Genomic DNA, 13,725 nt, shown 5'->3' with positions numbered 1-13,725 from the left:
TTTTGTGCTATGTGGTTAACAGTTTATCAAATATGGACCATGAGTCAAAGAGTGGGAAGGGCGGCAACAATTTTCCTACCGGGTCATCCTGGTGTTCCTCCGGAACTGAACAAGTCTGTGCCGCGGCTGCATTTTAGCCATTTCCAATCCGAGGCTGGTGCCGGCAGGAGTTGCACCGGTGTCGTGGTTCCCAGTGAAGGGGGCGGGGGCACCCATGCGGAGGGATCGGGGTGCCCCCCGGCTCTTATAGAATCTTCAAGGTTGAGGAGAGAAGGCATGGAGCGTGTGCCCGTCCTGGGCAGAAGACCGCTTTTTGATGTTGACCCTCTTTAAGTAAGAGCATTGGGGTGTCGCTGGAAGCCTCCACCTGGAGGGAGGTGGGGGAGGCTCGTTCGCGTCACCTCCCCCTTCCAGCGACCCCGCGCCGTTCCTCGGCTCCGTCGCTTCGATATTGGCCGTGCTGGCTATTGAAGATGGGGGGGGGGTGGTCGGCGGCTGAGGCAAGACAGCCCCCCCTTTTCTCTTGACATGTGGCGGGACTACCTGGAACTGTCCAGGCGTCGACATGTGGCGGCACTACCTGGAACTGTCCAGGAATTTGACATGTGGCGGGACTACTTGCAAGCGCCGCCATTCTCGCTTTTGGCTTCGGCCTTCTCCGTGGGTCGGACCAGGCGAGAGACAGAAGGGGGGGGTGGTCGGTGGCTGAGGCAAGACAGCCCCCCCCCCCCCCGTGGCCTGCAGAGCAGCAGAAGAGGAGAGAAGGAGAGGTCTCTGCCATTCTTTGGACCGCCTGCCCAACATCATCTCCTCCTGACCGTGGCCAGGCGAGCCCCTCGTGCCTCGAGGCCTCGCCTTCCGGATGGGCGTAACCGCGGACCTGTTGCACTTCGGGAGCTTCCGGAATGGGGGTAGGTACCTATTGGATTGTTTCTATTTCATGTGACCGTTATTTGGGCGTGGCGGGCAATGAGGCAGGCATGTTGGGAGCAGGAACAGGCAGTGAAGCCTAGCTACCTCGTGGCTATTTTTGCTGCCAAACTTTTCGCCATTTTATATTTCTTATTATGAACTATTTCTAATGTTTCTTATTTTTAGTGGAGTCAAAAGCTCATCAGGGGGTTACTGACTTAGCCTGATTTCCTTTTCTATTTTTTCTTTTCTCTTCCTTAGCGTGTTTCGAGCTAAAGCTTTCTGTTAGTAGGGAACGGTGATCACTTCATATTTTTTATGTGTCCTTTTCACTAGGGGGTACTTCTGGACGGACCAGACGAGTTCCCTCCAATAAATGGTCCGGGGTGGAATGAGATTATCGATCAAAAGGGGAACATATATTCCTTCATTAGGGTATCATCCTGGACAGACCGAGCGATGTACTTCCATTTACTAGGGTAGCCTCCTGGACGGACCAGATGGTCTACTTCCACTAAATGGCCCATGAGCGGGGAGCATATGTCCTCCATAAGGGTAGTCTCCTGGGCAGACCATGCGAGCTACCCCCCAAACAGTGGGGAGTGGGTAGGACTGACGAATTCACAAAGGGGCATAACCTACCCTTTACTACTTGCAAAGACTAGATAGAATATTTCTATTCCACGTTGTTTGCAAGTAGAAAATACCTCAAACGAAACAATTCCTGGAACAACAATGTCCAGGCAACCAACCAATCAGTGGGGAGAAAAACAGGCATGACGGATTACAACGGGGACATATGTCTGCATTACCTGCCCTTCGCTATCCAAAAAGGAAGACAGAATATTTCTACTCGTCTCAGTTTGTAGACAGGGAAGATCTCAAAGAACAACAATCGATTATTAATCGACTTCAAACAATCAGTGGGGAGAAAGGTAGGCATGACGGATTAATACCGGGGACAAAAGTCTGCATTACCTACCCTTCTCTATCTGCAAAGAGGGACGACGTTCCTATTCGCCGCTGTTTGCAAACAGAGAATGTCTCGTTCTCAGAAGAGAACCAATATGTCAAGTAGCCTTCAAAGCTAAATGAACCAATACCAACAATTTCGGTATGCAAATACCGATTTTCAATACAATCAATCAATCAATCAGGTGGATAGAACCACCCTACCAATCAGGCGTAAGAACGCCCTACTTAATCTTACCCGGACCGGACCATACGGACAGTTCTTTGACTTCCTCCTCCAGCGCCCGATCGTTCTCTTACTCCATGTAGCATTCCTGTGGGATTCCAGTCAGGACAATAGGTCACTCAAGAGAGGTCCGTTCAGAATTGGTAAAGTTCTGTCGATCGGCAGCCGGGCGAGGGCCCTCTCAAGGCAGGCATACCCCGATCATTTAGATGTTCACTTCTTCGTCTGGATCTCTCTTATCGGACCCTATGTCACTGATGGGCCCCGCGTTGGGACGCCAATTGTGGAAAACGAGCCCATAATCCTATCGATGCCCAGGCCGCTGGCGCAAACCGCCTCTTAGTTCCCATGTTGAATAATTACCAAATAAAGAGACGGGCGCTGGAAGCAGGAATCAAGAACAGAGTTTAATTCTCATGAGGAGAGCCAGTCATTTCGGACACGAAACACAGTGTCTTTCGGGAGGTGCTCTAACAAGTGAGCTGAGACTCTTGCTTTTATACCTTACAGAACACTTGATAACACAATCAGGACAGTATGACGCAAAAGAAAGACATCCCTATAATCCTTGTGTCAATCCTACCCCACATGTGTTCACAATGGGGACCCTTGACCTGCTGATAAGAGGGGAGGGCAATCACGCAGCTGAGTGTTTCGTAGGATGTGTACGCCTGATCATAGCCCAGGGGGTGGGGTGGCTAGGATCAATAGTGGGTCTCTTGAGGAGGAATGACTTCATACAATAAGGGCAGTAAATGGTATCTCCTGGCTTAGGCGATGGCCTCGGGCATGTGTGGTCAGCCGGACTCGGGGGAAGGGGTCATCAAGGAGTGGTATTCATGCCGCGTGGACAATCGAACGCGGTGGGAAGGCTCATCAACAGAGGGGTATTCATGGAAGGAAAGGAGGTGTTGGTCAGGCGCGGCCGTGACTCTCAAGGACAGGGCCTTGCAGAAGAAGAAGGTTTATGACTTGCCCATGTGAGGAGAAGGGAGGGGTAGCCAGGGTGGACACAGGGACAGAGTCACACAGAGAGAGAGAGATCTGATGACCCGTACATGAGAGAGCGGGGGCAGTCAGGTGCAGCTGGGGAGGGCTACGTCAGCTAAGACGAAGGATGCCTCTTCAAGAAGGAATGGGGGGGGTGTTTTGTGCGAGTCAAGTAGGAGAGTTGCCTTTCACAGCAGGGTCGCGCAGAGGGAGAGGGTTTCATGGTCTATGCATGAGAGAGGGGGGGGGGGGGGGTTAAGATACGCGCAGGAGGGAAGCCGGGGATCCCAATGGGTAAAAGGCCATGGTGCCTAGAAATGGCTGTACATATGCATATTGGTACGGGCTCTTACTGGCAGGGTGATACGGTCAACAGTTTACAGTATTCATGGTGCTCACAGGGGGAGGAGTGGGAGAAGAAGGGGAATGAATGCTGTCTATGTACATCAATTTCTTCAACTTTCACAACACCACTCCACTGCATGCAACTCTACCCTGCGCCACTTCATGCCACTCTACCCTATACCACTCCACCTCACTTTCCTCTATACCACGCCACTACGTTTTGGTGTGCTACACTGCAGTCACTCTGCAGCACAACATTGCTAAAAGAATGACAACGCAAATAGCTCCAACACAGGCATGACCATTTGCTTGTTCAAATACTGACCTCACATATTTCCATGTTACTGGGCTCATGAAGTCTCTCATTTCTACGTTACTGGGCTCACACTCAAGTGGAGGCGTGTTCATTTCCACATCACTGACCTCAGATATTTCAGTGGAGACTGAGCTTCGTTCCCATGGCACTGCCCTCACACTTCAATGGAATATCTCATTTCATATCTCTCACATACTCAAATCCTAAGCACTCTGAAGTAAATGCGGTACACCTACAATGTTATAGAACTTCCAAATAAGCACATTCCCATGTTCCTGTGCTCATACACTTCAATGGAATCTCACTCAGACCCATGCCATTGCTCTCCTACACTTCAATTGAAACTCCCCCTTTACCCCATTCGACATCTCACTCCTCAATGTTCTTCCAGACAAGTGTGCCTATATTAGTAAGGCCATTGGTTTAGCGCTTTATTGCAAAGCTTCCTGGTGCTCTACGGACTGACCTAACCTAGGAAGACTAAAAAGGGACTACTTCAAATAAAAAAGCATAAATCAAAAGTAAGACTTTCTATTAAAAATCATAGTTTTAACAAACTTTCTGAATTTGTTAGTTTAACAGACATTGGTGCACTGCACAAGATGAATGAAAATGCTGGTTGCCGAAGGAGGCATATTTTACCTGTTGGCCGCCTTCTTTGATCAGGTTAACAGGGACTAAGTCATACTCAATATCCTTCAGAACGAGTGCTGCAGAGACACAAAAGGAGAAAGTTAGGAATAGGTTAATATCACCAGGCAGTGGCTATAGCAACATACCCACCAGATGACAACTCATCTACATTTGAGGAAACGGCCATATTGCAAAGATAATTTGCTTTCTCCAACCGCCCGTAAGACCATACCTTTAAGCCATTATCTGTATCACACTCGCTGCTGTGAAATGTGGCGATATGCATTTCACGAGGTAGAACCCTATAAGGCCAACACAGCCTTCTACACCTCTAAGTTTGGTAAACAGAGAGCCATTACATTGGGTAATGGTAATAACTGCTATTTACAAAGGAGGTGGAATAGTCAACAAATTAACAATGACAGTGGAGCCAGATGCAAGTCAAAGCCAGCTCTGGCTCTAAGAGCCTGTGCACAAGCTTAGCCTTGAAAACATTTGGCATGTATATCCTGAAGCAAATATGCTAGAATCTTATAAGATTTCTTCAAAATTCAAAAAAGAGTATTTCCTTAACACATGTGCAATTAGTAAACTGAGAGGCAAATCAGTTGTCATGTGTAGCCTGTATGTGGCCTAGATTTTTTTTTATAGATGGGGCAACATTATAGTCTTTCAAATCAAACACATGAGAGGTTTTTGGACAGTGTACATCCTCAGTTCATGTATTTGAAGGTACTTTGTTATATGAAAATGAACTAAAAGGAGACTTGACCAAATAAAGTATTTGCCTAGGAACAAACAATTTGGTCAGTATGGAAGTGGGCCAGATATTTCAGTTTCTGATTATGCAGTTTAGCCACTAGATGGGTATCTCTTTCTGAGATCAAATGTTAATATTTCTCTATAATTCTTGGAGGATGACAGAGCGTGGGGTGACCCGTAGAATTCACATTTTATTTTTTGGCAGTTTTACATATTGCAAACTTTGCCCAAATAATAGGAGCACTGTTTTCAGGCACATGGAAATTTGCTGAGATTTACAGGATACAGAGCTGGAGACAGGATTCGAACCTGGAACCCCGTGTTAAGTGGTCGGCATCTGTCGCCAGTAAGCCCTAATGTGTCCTGTGAAAGTTCTGCTCGTTATTAGGCTAAGAGTTCCAAGATCCCAAGCTGAGCCAGAGACAGGAATCCTACTCGATCCTGTCTCGAACTTTCGGTGGCTCCGCCCACCTCTGACTTACAAAAAAAATTGGCAATGCCAATAGTTCTTATCTTTATATTAGGAGTGCCTTAGTTGCTAGCTTTGCCAATGTTTGCCTGTAAAGTATGGCTTAAAAAATGACATGGTTTATTTTCAAATACTTTTTACTCACGATTGGAAACGAATAAGGAAATGTCACATTGTAAATGGAAAATCTTGCTATTGCCTAATTTACTTTCTGTGGGATTTAGCCATTTGGCCTTCAGTAGTAGCCCAGGGAAGAGATTCATGAGCCTCCAAGTGAAGTGTCATGATAAGGACACCTACCTCAGAGGCCAGCTAAGTGCAGCAGATGGTTCTTCCCCCCGGCGCCATAAAAGTCTATGCGTTAAAGCTGGTGTTTCCATGCAAAATGTGGAATGCAGGAGATAAAACAAAAACAACTCTTATAGTGCTTTCTAGCCATAGCCCAGCAAAAATAGACCTATTGCTGTGCATTTACAAATGAGATGGGAGGTGTGGGGCGCAACACAGCAGAGAGTTTTAATGAAGAGAAGCAGCAAAAAATTAGAGAGTTGGAAAACACATGCACTCTCATGCAGTACTGAATAAAAAAATCAATTCCCTAAATGTGAGCAATGGAAGGATTCAGAAGGAATCAAAAGGATTGTAAAGTGCCTAGGCTGCAGGTGAGTGACAGACACAAAAAGAGGAAGGCAAGCCATTGAATAAGATGCAAGCAAATATCACCGACAATAAAGCCAACCATGGTAAGCAATGGGCCGTGGTAAGTCTACTGTTCACAATAGATCTGGCGCGGTCTGGTAGACTCAACATAAAAAAGTGCCAAGAAAGGGCAGAAGCATGATCTGAAGCCTACCCATTAGTGTAAGGAAGAGAAATTCACAGGTGTCCACAGTATGCGCATCATAGAATGTAAAACACCATTTTTTGAGCAGTCTGAAGTAACCTTGGAGTGGCATGAGATCTAGAAACAATGAGGAGGAAACATGCTAAGGCCAGGACCAACGTAGAGACAGCGTTTGGAATACAGGAAATGCAATCAATATGCTGCAGAGAGAGGAATGTCAGGGGAAGGAACATCTGGATTGTGTAGTAGTGATATCTTCCAGATGTCCTATAAAATACTGTAGAGAGGGGAGAAAGGGGGCAATGTGAAGACTAGTAAGGTGGGAGGAGAGGGATCCGGGCCAAAGACCTCTGTGAGCCCATCTACAGCAGGGCACTAGGGATGGGGCGGAGTCAGCCACATCTCAGGCTAACTTCTGTGTGATTGAATCTACTACTCCAAGCTCTAACAGCCGAGCTCAGGCACTGGCAAATGACTTATATTCGAATAAGTGCTTTGATTGGAAATCTAGAAGTGCAGGTACTCAGGGCTTTAAGTGGGCTGAAAAATACTGAGGGGTCTCTCAAAGCGGTGTGGTCGATGTAATTAGGGAGTGTCTTAAAACATGTAAACTAATAATCTGGGTTTAGCATGGTGTGGCGCCCAAAGTGGTGATGTGCTGCTTCTGTTATAGCATCAATGTATATAATAAAACACGTAACATTATACCTACAAAAAGGCAGGACTATTGGCTTTGCCAATGGCTGTTAGTTGCCTAAGATAAATAAGCAACAACTATGGTTTTGTTGTATATAACTTTGATAATACTTCAGTTCTGAATTTATAAAACTGTGAAAGAACAATAACTAGTATCTTTGACTTTACATCAAAGGCGGTGAAGGGTGGTACTACTGCAGGGATAGGATTACTATTTTTTCATCATGAGGGTGAGGGCGAAAATGGAGAGCCCGATAAGGACCCGTCTCAACACCTGCTTTTTAGAATTGCTGGTGCGGAGCACCGACAAGACCCGGCCCACTTAAATCCCTGCTGGTACTCGCCATTTAAAGTATCTGATTGCTCCGAGTCCTGAGAAGTGCTGGCACTCTCCCATTAAATGTATTGCAGCAGTGCTGAGAAGTGCCGGCACTCTCCCATTAAATATATTGCAGCAGTGCTGAGAAGTGCAGGGGGCCTCCATTTCAAATTAAAGAAGGGCAGGTACTCAGTGCCCGCTCATTTAAAGCACATATTCCAAACCCCCTCTGATGTCCCCCACCCCTGAGGAGCACAGCTCAACTCACGGCGGTTCAAGAGTTCACTCACTGGAAGCTGCCAATACATTCTCGTTTTCGGTGTTGCACGTTAACGTTGGACATTAATAACAATCTTAATTATCACGCGGCTTGTTTTTAAGATAATAACAGTGATGTTAATAATAATAATTAGGTCCGCTAGTAAAGCGAGCCCACACTCCCACTTTACAAGACAGTCAAATACATACATATCATACGGAAATCATGTCTCACCTATGCGCACCCTCCAGGAACAGGAGCTCCTGAAATACGAATACAGGACTGGCTGAAAAACAAGGGAATAAATTAGTAAATCAAGCATTCAGGGAAACAAATAAGTACATAAAGCATCAAAAAAGAATCCTGCCCTGTTTTCTTCCAAAGTGTATAACATTCTAAACAATCGGACATGGGCTAATAGGTGAAAATGTTACGTTTATTTGTGCCTAGAGGTTATGGATCTTTTTTTCCCCCTTTTTTCAGGAAACTCACGCTGTGGCGCAGAGTGATCATTTCCTCTGGCCAGAGACAATCTGTTCCAATTCGGAGTTCAGGGCAATGAAGTAAGACGCGTGAATAAAATATACGAAGATAGCCAGCTAGGAAAATAAAACTGGTGCAGAATTCTGCTTGCAGCATGCAGGGCGTGGGATTGACTGCTGAGTCATTTAGTAATCCGTACCTACCAACTGTCTTGAAGAACAATGTCACAGTGTGAGGAGGTGGCAGGGCCTCGTGCCGAGAAGTACCCAAGAGGCACTTTTGACACCCCACCAAAAAGAAAAGATTGCGGAGGCTGGTGCCGATGCCCTGGGGTGTTTCCACACTCCTTAACGGACATAGGAAGTTCAAAGTCTCTCGAAAACGAGCTAGAAAGTAGAAACCCACTATTTGCTGTGGTTTTAAGCTCGTTTTCCCGCCAGGGGGTGATTTCGGCTCCTCACCGGAGACCGTGTGAGGAGGCCGATATCGTGTCACACACTGTGGCATAGTGTGCCACGCTATGGCACCGTATGAGTTGGCAGGTAAGGAAATGATGCTCTCTGCTTGTAATTTGCAAAGCGCCTAGACAAACCAAGAATCGTTTGCACCAGGAGTACAGTGGACAGGGGATAGGGGATAGGGCTGCACGTGATTTGTTAAGCTACGGCGGCCTCTCTCTTACTCCATTGGTCTTGCAGAGATGCACCCTGTAAAGTGAACACAGCTGCCTTAGTCTCAGGGGTTTCTTAGGCAGCGACTGATTTGTGCTGAGTTACTTTCCCAACCCCACCGGGCGTTCATTGACAAGCTCAACATATGACCGAACTCCTTTTAGAAGAGTCGGACTCTTATCGCCGCTCTTTCTGCTCACCTTCCCTGGGCCCTGCATGGTCCTGTTCGCGTCCTTCCGTGGAGGGGTGAAAGTCTACTGCTCTCGGAGTTCGGGGAAGAGGAGGAGGTGGAGGGGAATCCCCGCCAGCCAATGGGGGCAAGGCTTCTGCCCCTCCTCTCGGCTCCAGCCTTGAATGTGAACAGAGCGGAGGCGGTGAAGGGCCCAGTCCAGTATCACTTCCCCAGAGCGGACGGCAAGCGAGACTCGTGCAGCAACAGTTCACAGCGGTGCTTTCAGTGGGTTGGATTGAAAAAAGGTGGAGGGCTTCTAAAATGGGCGTGGTCAGACAAGAGGCCCAAGAACAACCTATGCTAACAGCGGGACACCTGACAAGTATTTGGGATGCAGGTTTTCTGTTAGGTCATCTAAATACATCGCACACCAACAACAGCACTTAAAACAAACCAGGTCTTCTTGGCTGTACCAATGTTAGTTAACGATGGTCTGTCTTTATCTGAGGTGGGCGAACCAACAAATTAACAGAGCCGAGTTAAGGGGCGGGCAGGCTTGGCTCCTAGAGCCCCTGTAAGCAGCCTCCTAAAACAAGCATTTGCAATACAATAGGTCTCGCATTAGGAAAGTGTGAGCTGTTGGTATTGTAAATGACAATTTTTTTAAATATGTGTTGGCTTTGAAAATATATAAATTAATTGCATTGTTATTCACAAAGCCAATAGCTTACACTTTCCTAATGCAAATCTGCTGGACTTGGCCCTTCTGGCAGGTTCACCCCTGAACTTTTTGCCTGATATTATTAAATAATTATAGTGATTTCTGGTCTTTGCGCACTTTGACACTGTGTCGCAGTGTAAAGTGCGTGCGCTCCCTGAGTGCGTGTGTGATTGGCCTGCCCTCCCATAGGAATGCATGGGGAATATGTGTGTCCCTGGTAGTTCCTGATGCGTGGGGAGTGCAGATGAGAGTTTGGTATGTGCGGACTCGTGTGATTAAATTCTGTGCAATGATGTATGTATGGTTGTGTCTAGTGTGGAAGTGCCACTTCTAGAAGTTGGCATGTTTGTGTAATTTGTGTCTGGCTTGTGATTGGCTGGAGCTGGCTGGGGAGCCTGGCTCCATGAGTCATGATGGGTCTGCCCCGGTGGTGAGTGTTGAGATTAGCATGAGTGATGTGAGGGAGGAGTGTACCTGGGACCTGAAATGGGCTGGGCTTTCCCCACACAATGCTGGCTCCGCCCCCTGTGGTGCGTCTAATGACCCTAGCATGGCCAGTGAATAGTGAGAAAGGCCGAGCCCATCAAGAGTGCTCCCAAACCAGCTGCGCCTGGTTTTGCCCCCACCCTGCACCTTCAGACAAAAGGGAGTTTTGTGTATAAAAAGAGGCTGTGACCTCTTGTAAAATGTTCTTGTTTCTGACTGGAATCAACCAGGGCGTGCTGCTGCTGGGGCCCAGGGGAAGGCTTGCCTCCCTGGACCCTGCCCAGCCCCTGGATGACCCCTCTACTTCCTGAACCCTGACAGAGGGGGACTTGCTGATGGTGGGCCGCCATGGGGGCTGTCTCCTTGCTGGAGTGCCCTGTGTGCTGGCCCTGCATTACCTCCCTGACCTCCAGGACCTTTTTGCTGTGTTACAAATGGGGGTGGGGTTGCACACTACTCACAAACCGGCGGTGTCACCCCTAAGGACTCTGGCCAATGTAGTAACGTGTTCGCGATGCATCATCTTTCGATCTTCTGCTATCTTCGCCATCCCTGGGCACGTGTTTCGGGGTATCACCCCTCGTCAGCAGGGATAGCCCGTGTTCTGGGGTTGCCGATGGCTGCCAAATATCTGCCAGGTCTAGTACCACTCAGGCACGTAGGTGCAGGACCCCAGGCTCGTCAGCCAACTGCTCAAGGGAGCTTTAATGTTACAAATGGGGGTGGGGTCGCACACTACTCACACACCGGTGGTGTCGCCCCTAAGGACTCTGGTCAATGTAGTAACGTGTTCACGATGCATCATCTTTCGATCTTTTGCTATCTTCGCTGTCTTCGCCATCCCTGGACCTTTTTGCTGTGCCTGGGCCCTTGCCCCAGGGCTTTGGCTGCCACTAGCGCCCTGTGGGCGCTGTTCTTTGTTGCCTGTCCCCAGCGAGGGAGAGCCGGGGGCTGAGCAGCGCGATGCTGCCCTTTTCTCAGAGGGATTCCCTGGTGTGGGCATCCCCCCCTTGGCTAATTTTTGGCGCGAGTGCCCACCTCACTTATTTGCCATTATTTTGTCCCCTGGCAGGTGCCCACCCCGCTATTTCTTTAATTTCCCTAAATGAGGTACATACCCCGCTGTAGGGGTTAATTCACGGGAGCCCGACCGGTATTGCCGCCTCATCGAGGAAATCACCGTCGCCGGCCCGGAGATCGCCTCACTGGCGCTGGGCCCGCCTCCCTACAGAGGGCCGCGCTGCCATTGGCGGCCCCCAGTACCGGAAGCCAGGCAAGCAGTAGTGTGACGTGGGCAGGGCCTGACAACAAACCGGAAGTGGACGGGAGCCCACCCGCGCTCCGTGACATGCAGAAGAAGCTGGCGTCGTCCCCCCCCCCCCCTCCACCCCACCCCCCCTGGCTCCCAGAAGCGAGGGAGAGCCCTGGGAAGCGAGCGAAGATAGCGGAGGGAGAGAGTCCCGAGGAGCGGCAGCTCTCCTGCCACCGCCGCCTCAGGAAGAGCCGGTGAGTGCCGGCGTGAAGCGGGGGGCGTCGGGGCACATTGCCGGTGCCCGCTCCCCCCCAATGGTGCAAGCTTTCTTGTGAGGGGGCTGAGAGGCCCCAGCGAGGCCTCATTGTTCAGAGCCCACGAGGGCTCCGGGGCCATTTCAGAGATCTCGAGCCCCCAGAGGGGGGGCACCAACGATGGTCCACATTTTTCTTTAGAGCCTGTGAGGCCCTTGGGGGCATTGAGGGTGGTAGAGCGGCCCCAGCTGACAGCGGGCCGCTCCCCCAGTTCCCAGCAGTATTTCTGAGCCATGAGAGGCTCCTGGGCATTCTGTGTTAGTCCCCGGAGCGGTACTCCCTCATCTAGGGCACACCGGTGTGTTAGAGCCCCCGAGGGTTCCGGTGGCCATTTCCTTTCGAGTCCCCCGAGAGGGACTCCAACGTCTTTGGGAGCATTTTTGATTGATAGAGCGGCCCCGGAAGACAGCGGGCCGCTCCCTCCTTGCCCCACAGTTGTTATTGAGCCCACGAGGCTCACAGGACCACAGTTGTTTTATTGTGAGCCCCCAAAAGAGAGCCAGGAGGCATGTTGCTGCCAGGCTCCCTGCTCCAGCTGCCCAGCACTTAGTGGGCAGCTGCTCCGTTCAGGCCCCCCCTGACATTGCGACACAGGGTGTCCTAGCCCCAGAGAGGTCAGTTGGCCTGGGGACAGATTATGAGTTTATGCTTATGTGATTTCTGAGCAATTGTGTTCTGTGCTGCACCTCTGAATGTGTTTAGGCGTCATGTGCTTTCTCCTACACCGCTGAATGTATGTGATGCATCATTTATTTTATCTACACCGCTGAAGGTCAGTGGTGGTGCGTCCATTGGGGGCGTTGCCCCACTAGCCTGGACGACCGCCGTCTGCACTAGTGCCAACATGTTATAATAAAATAAGTATAATTGAATCCAATTAAAAAATGAATTGCGCTGAGCGCACTAATGCCCTGGGAGAAGCCCGACAGGATCGGGCATTCATAAGGAAGTGGGCCGGCCCGTGGGGGGTGGGGCTGGCGCTGCGACAGGCAGGCAGCGCACAGGCCAGTGGGTGACAGTCTGCGAGTGCGCATGCAAAAGGCCGGAGTAGTATTGATTTCGACTGGCCCGCGCTTGCGCACACTTTAGACTTCCCCTCTAGCACTATGGATATACTAGGCATGGACCCGGGCCCCGGGTCTCAAAATGGGCAGATTCCAGTCTGCTCTTAAGCCAATCCTGGCGCAGTGGTGCTGCTAACGCTGCACCAGGATTGGCTGCTGCAGCAGGATGGTGCCGCGCGTGGGTGCTGTGAGCCATTGTCGTCGGTGATTGGCCATTCATTGTCCCTCGTCACTGCGCGTGCTGGAATCATGATGCCAGATGCCCAGTCACGACAACAACACCATAAGTGAAAGCAGAAGTAAGTAGTGAACTCGACGATCATGTGATGATGACTGAGTCATAGTGAGAGTGAGACTAGAGTCAGTCAGTGGGCGCGTGACTGAGGAGACTCATTGTTGTGGAACTGGGAGTCGTTGTGTCGTAAGTGTGTGTGTGGACTCGACCGCCTGCTGCCAGTGCCACCCACCACGTAAGTTATAACTTTACTTATGATCATGTCATGATGACCAATCTGCTGTTTTGTTTAGTTATTATTTATACGTCCGTCTGTCTCTCGCAAGATAACTTTCTCGTGCTCCCCGTGTCCCGCTCTCTTACTCTTTATTTTTGTTCCTCGCTCAGCCGCTTTGTTTCTTCTTCTGCCTGGCTGCCACTCCTTATTTCTCTCTCACCCCAGTATCAGCCTCAGCTCCGGCTCTGCTCCTCCTGTGCTGCTCAATAATAGTATTATTTGCGCAAGGTCACTGTTTTGGGATTGGGACTAGGCCTAATTGGGACAGAGAAATAAACTGAGCAGGCAGAGCGCCTGCGGCCTGCTG

At 49.6% G+C, this 13,725-nt stretch overlaps 1 protein-coding gene across 2 annotated transcripts in view; it reads right to left on the bottom strand.

The window, feature by feature from the left end:
- The window catches only part of GSTZ1 (glutathione S-transferase zeta 1), a 101,306-nt gene that overhangs the window by 30,878 nt on the left and 56,703 nt on the right, over positions 1-13,725 (bottom strand). The window contains exons 1-3 of one of the 2 annotated variants that reach the window (XM_086937549.1): positions 9,098-9,244; positions 7,978-8,029; positions 4,404-4,471 (exon numbers count right to left, since the gene is read on the bottom strand). In XM_086937549.1, the coding sequence (XP_086793675.1) occupies positions 4,404-4,471; positions 7,978-8,029; positions 9,098-9,115 (138 nt within the window). In that variant the 5' untranslated portion in view covers positions 9,116-9,244. Of the gene's footprint in view, positions 1-4,403; positions 4,472-7,977; positions 8,030-9,097; positions 9,245-13,725 lie in introns of those variants that run through there. The other variant, XM_086937550.1, reaches the window with a different exon arrangement.

Source organism: Lissotriton vulgaris, chromosome 9, assembly GCF_964263255.1.
Source record: "Lissotriton vulgaris chromosome 9, aLisVul1.2, whole genome shotgun sequence".
Taxonomy (NCBI): Eukaryota; Metazoa; Chordata; class Amphibia; order Caudata; family Salamandridae; genus Lissotriton; species Lissotriton vulgaris.
Note: the sequence above shows the minus strand (reverse complement) of the source record. Positions and strands in the feature narration are given on the sequence as shown.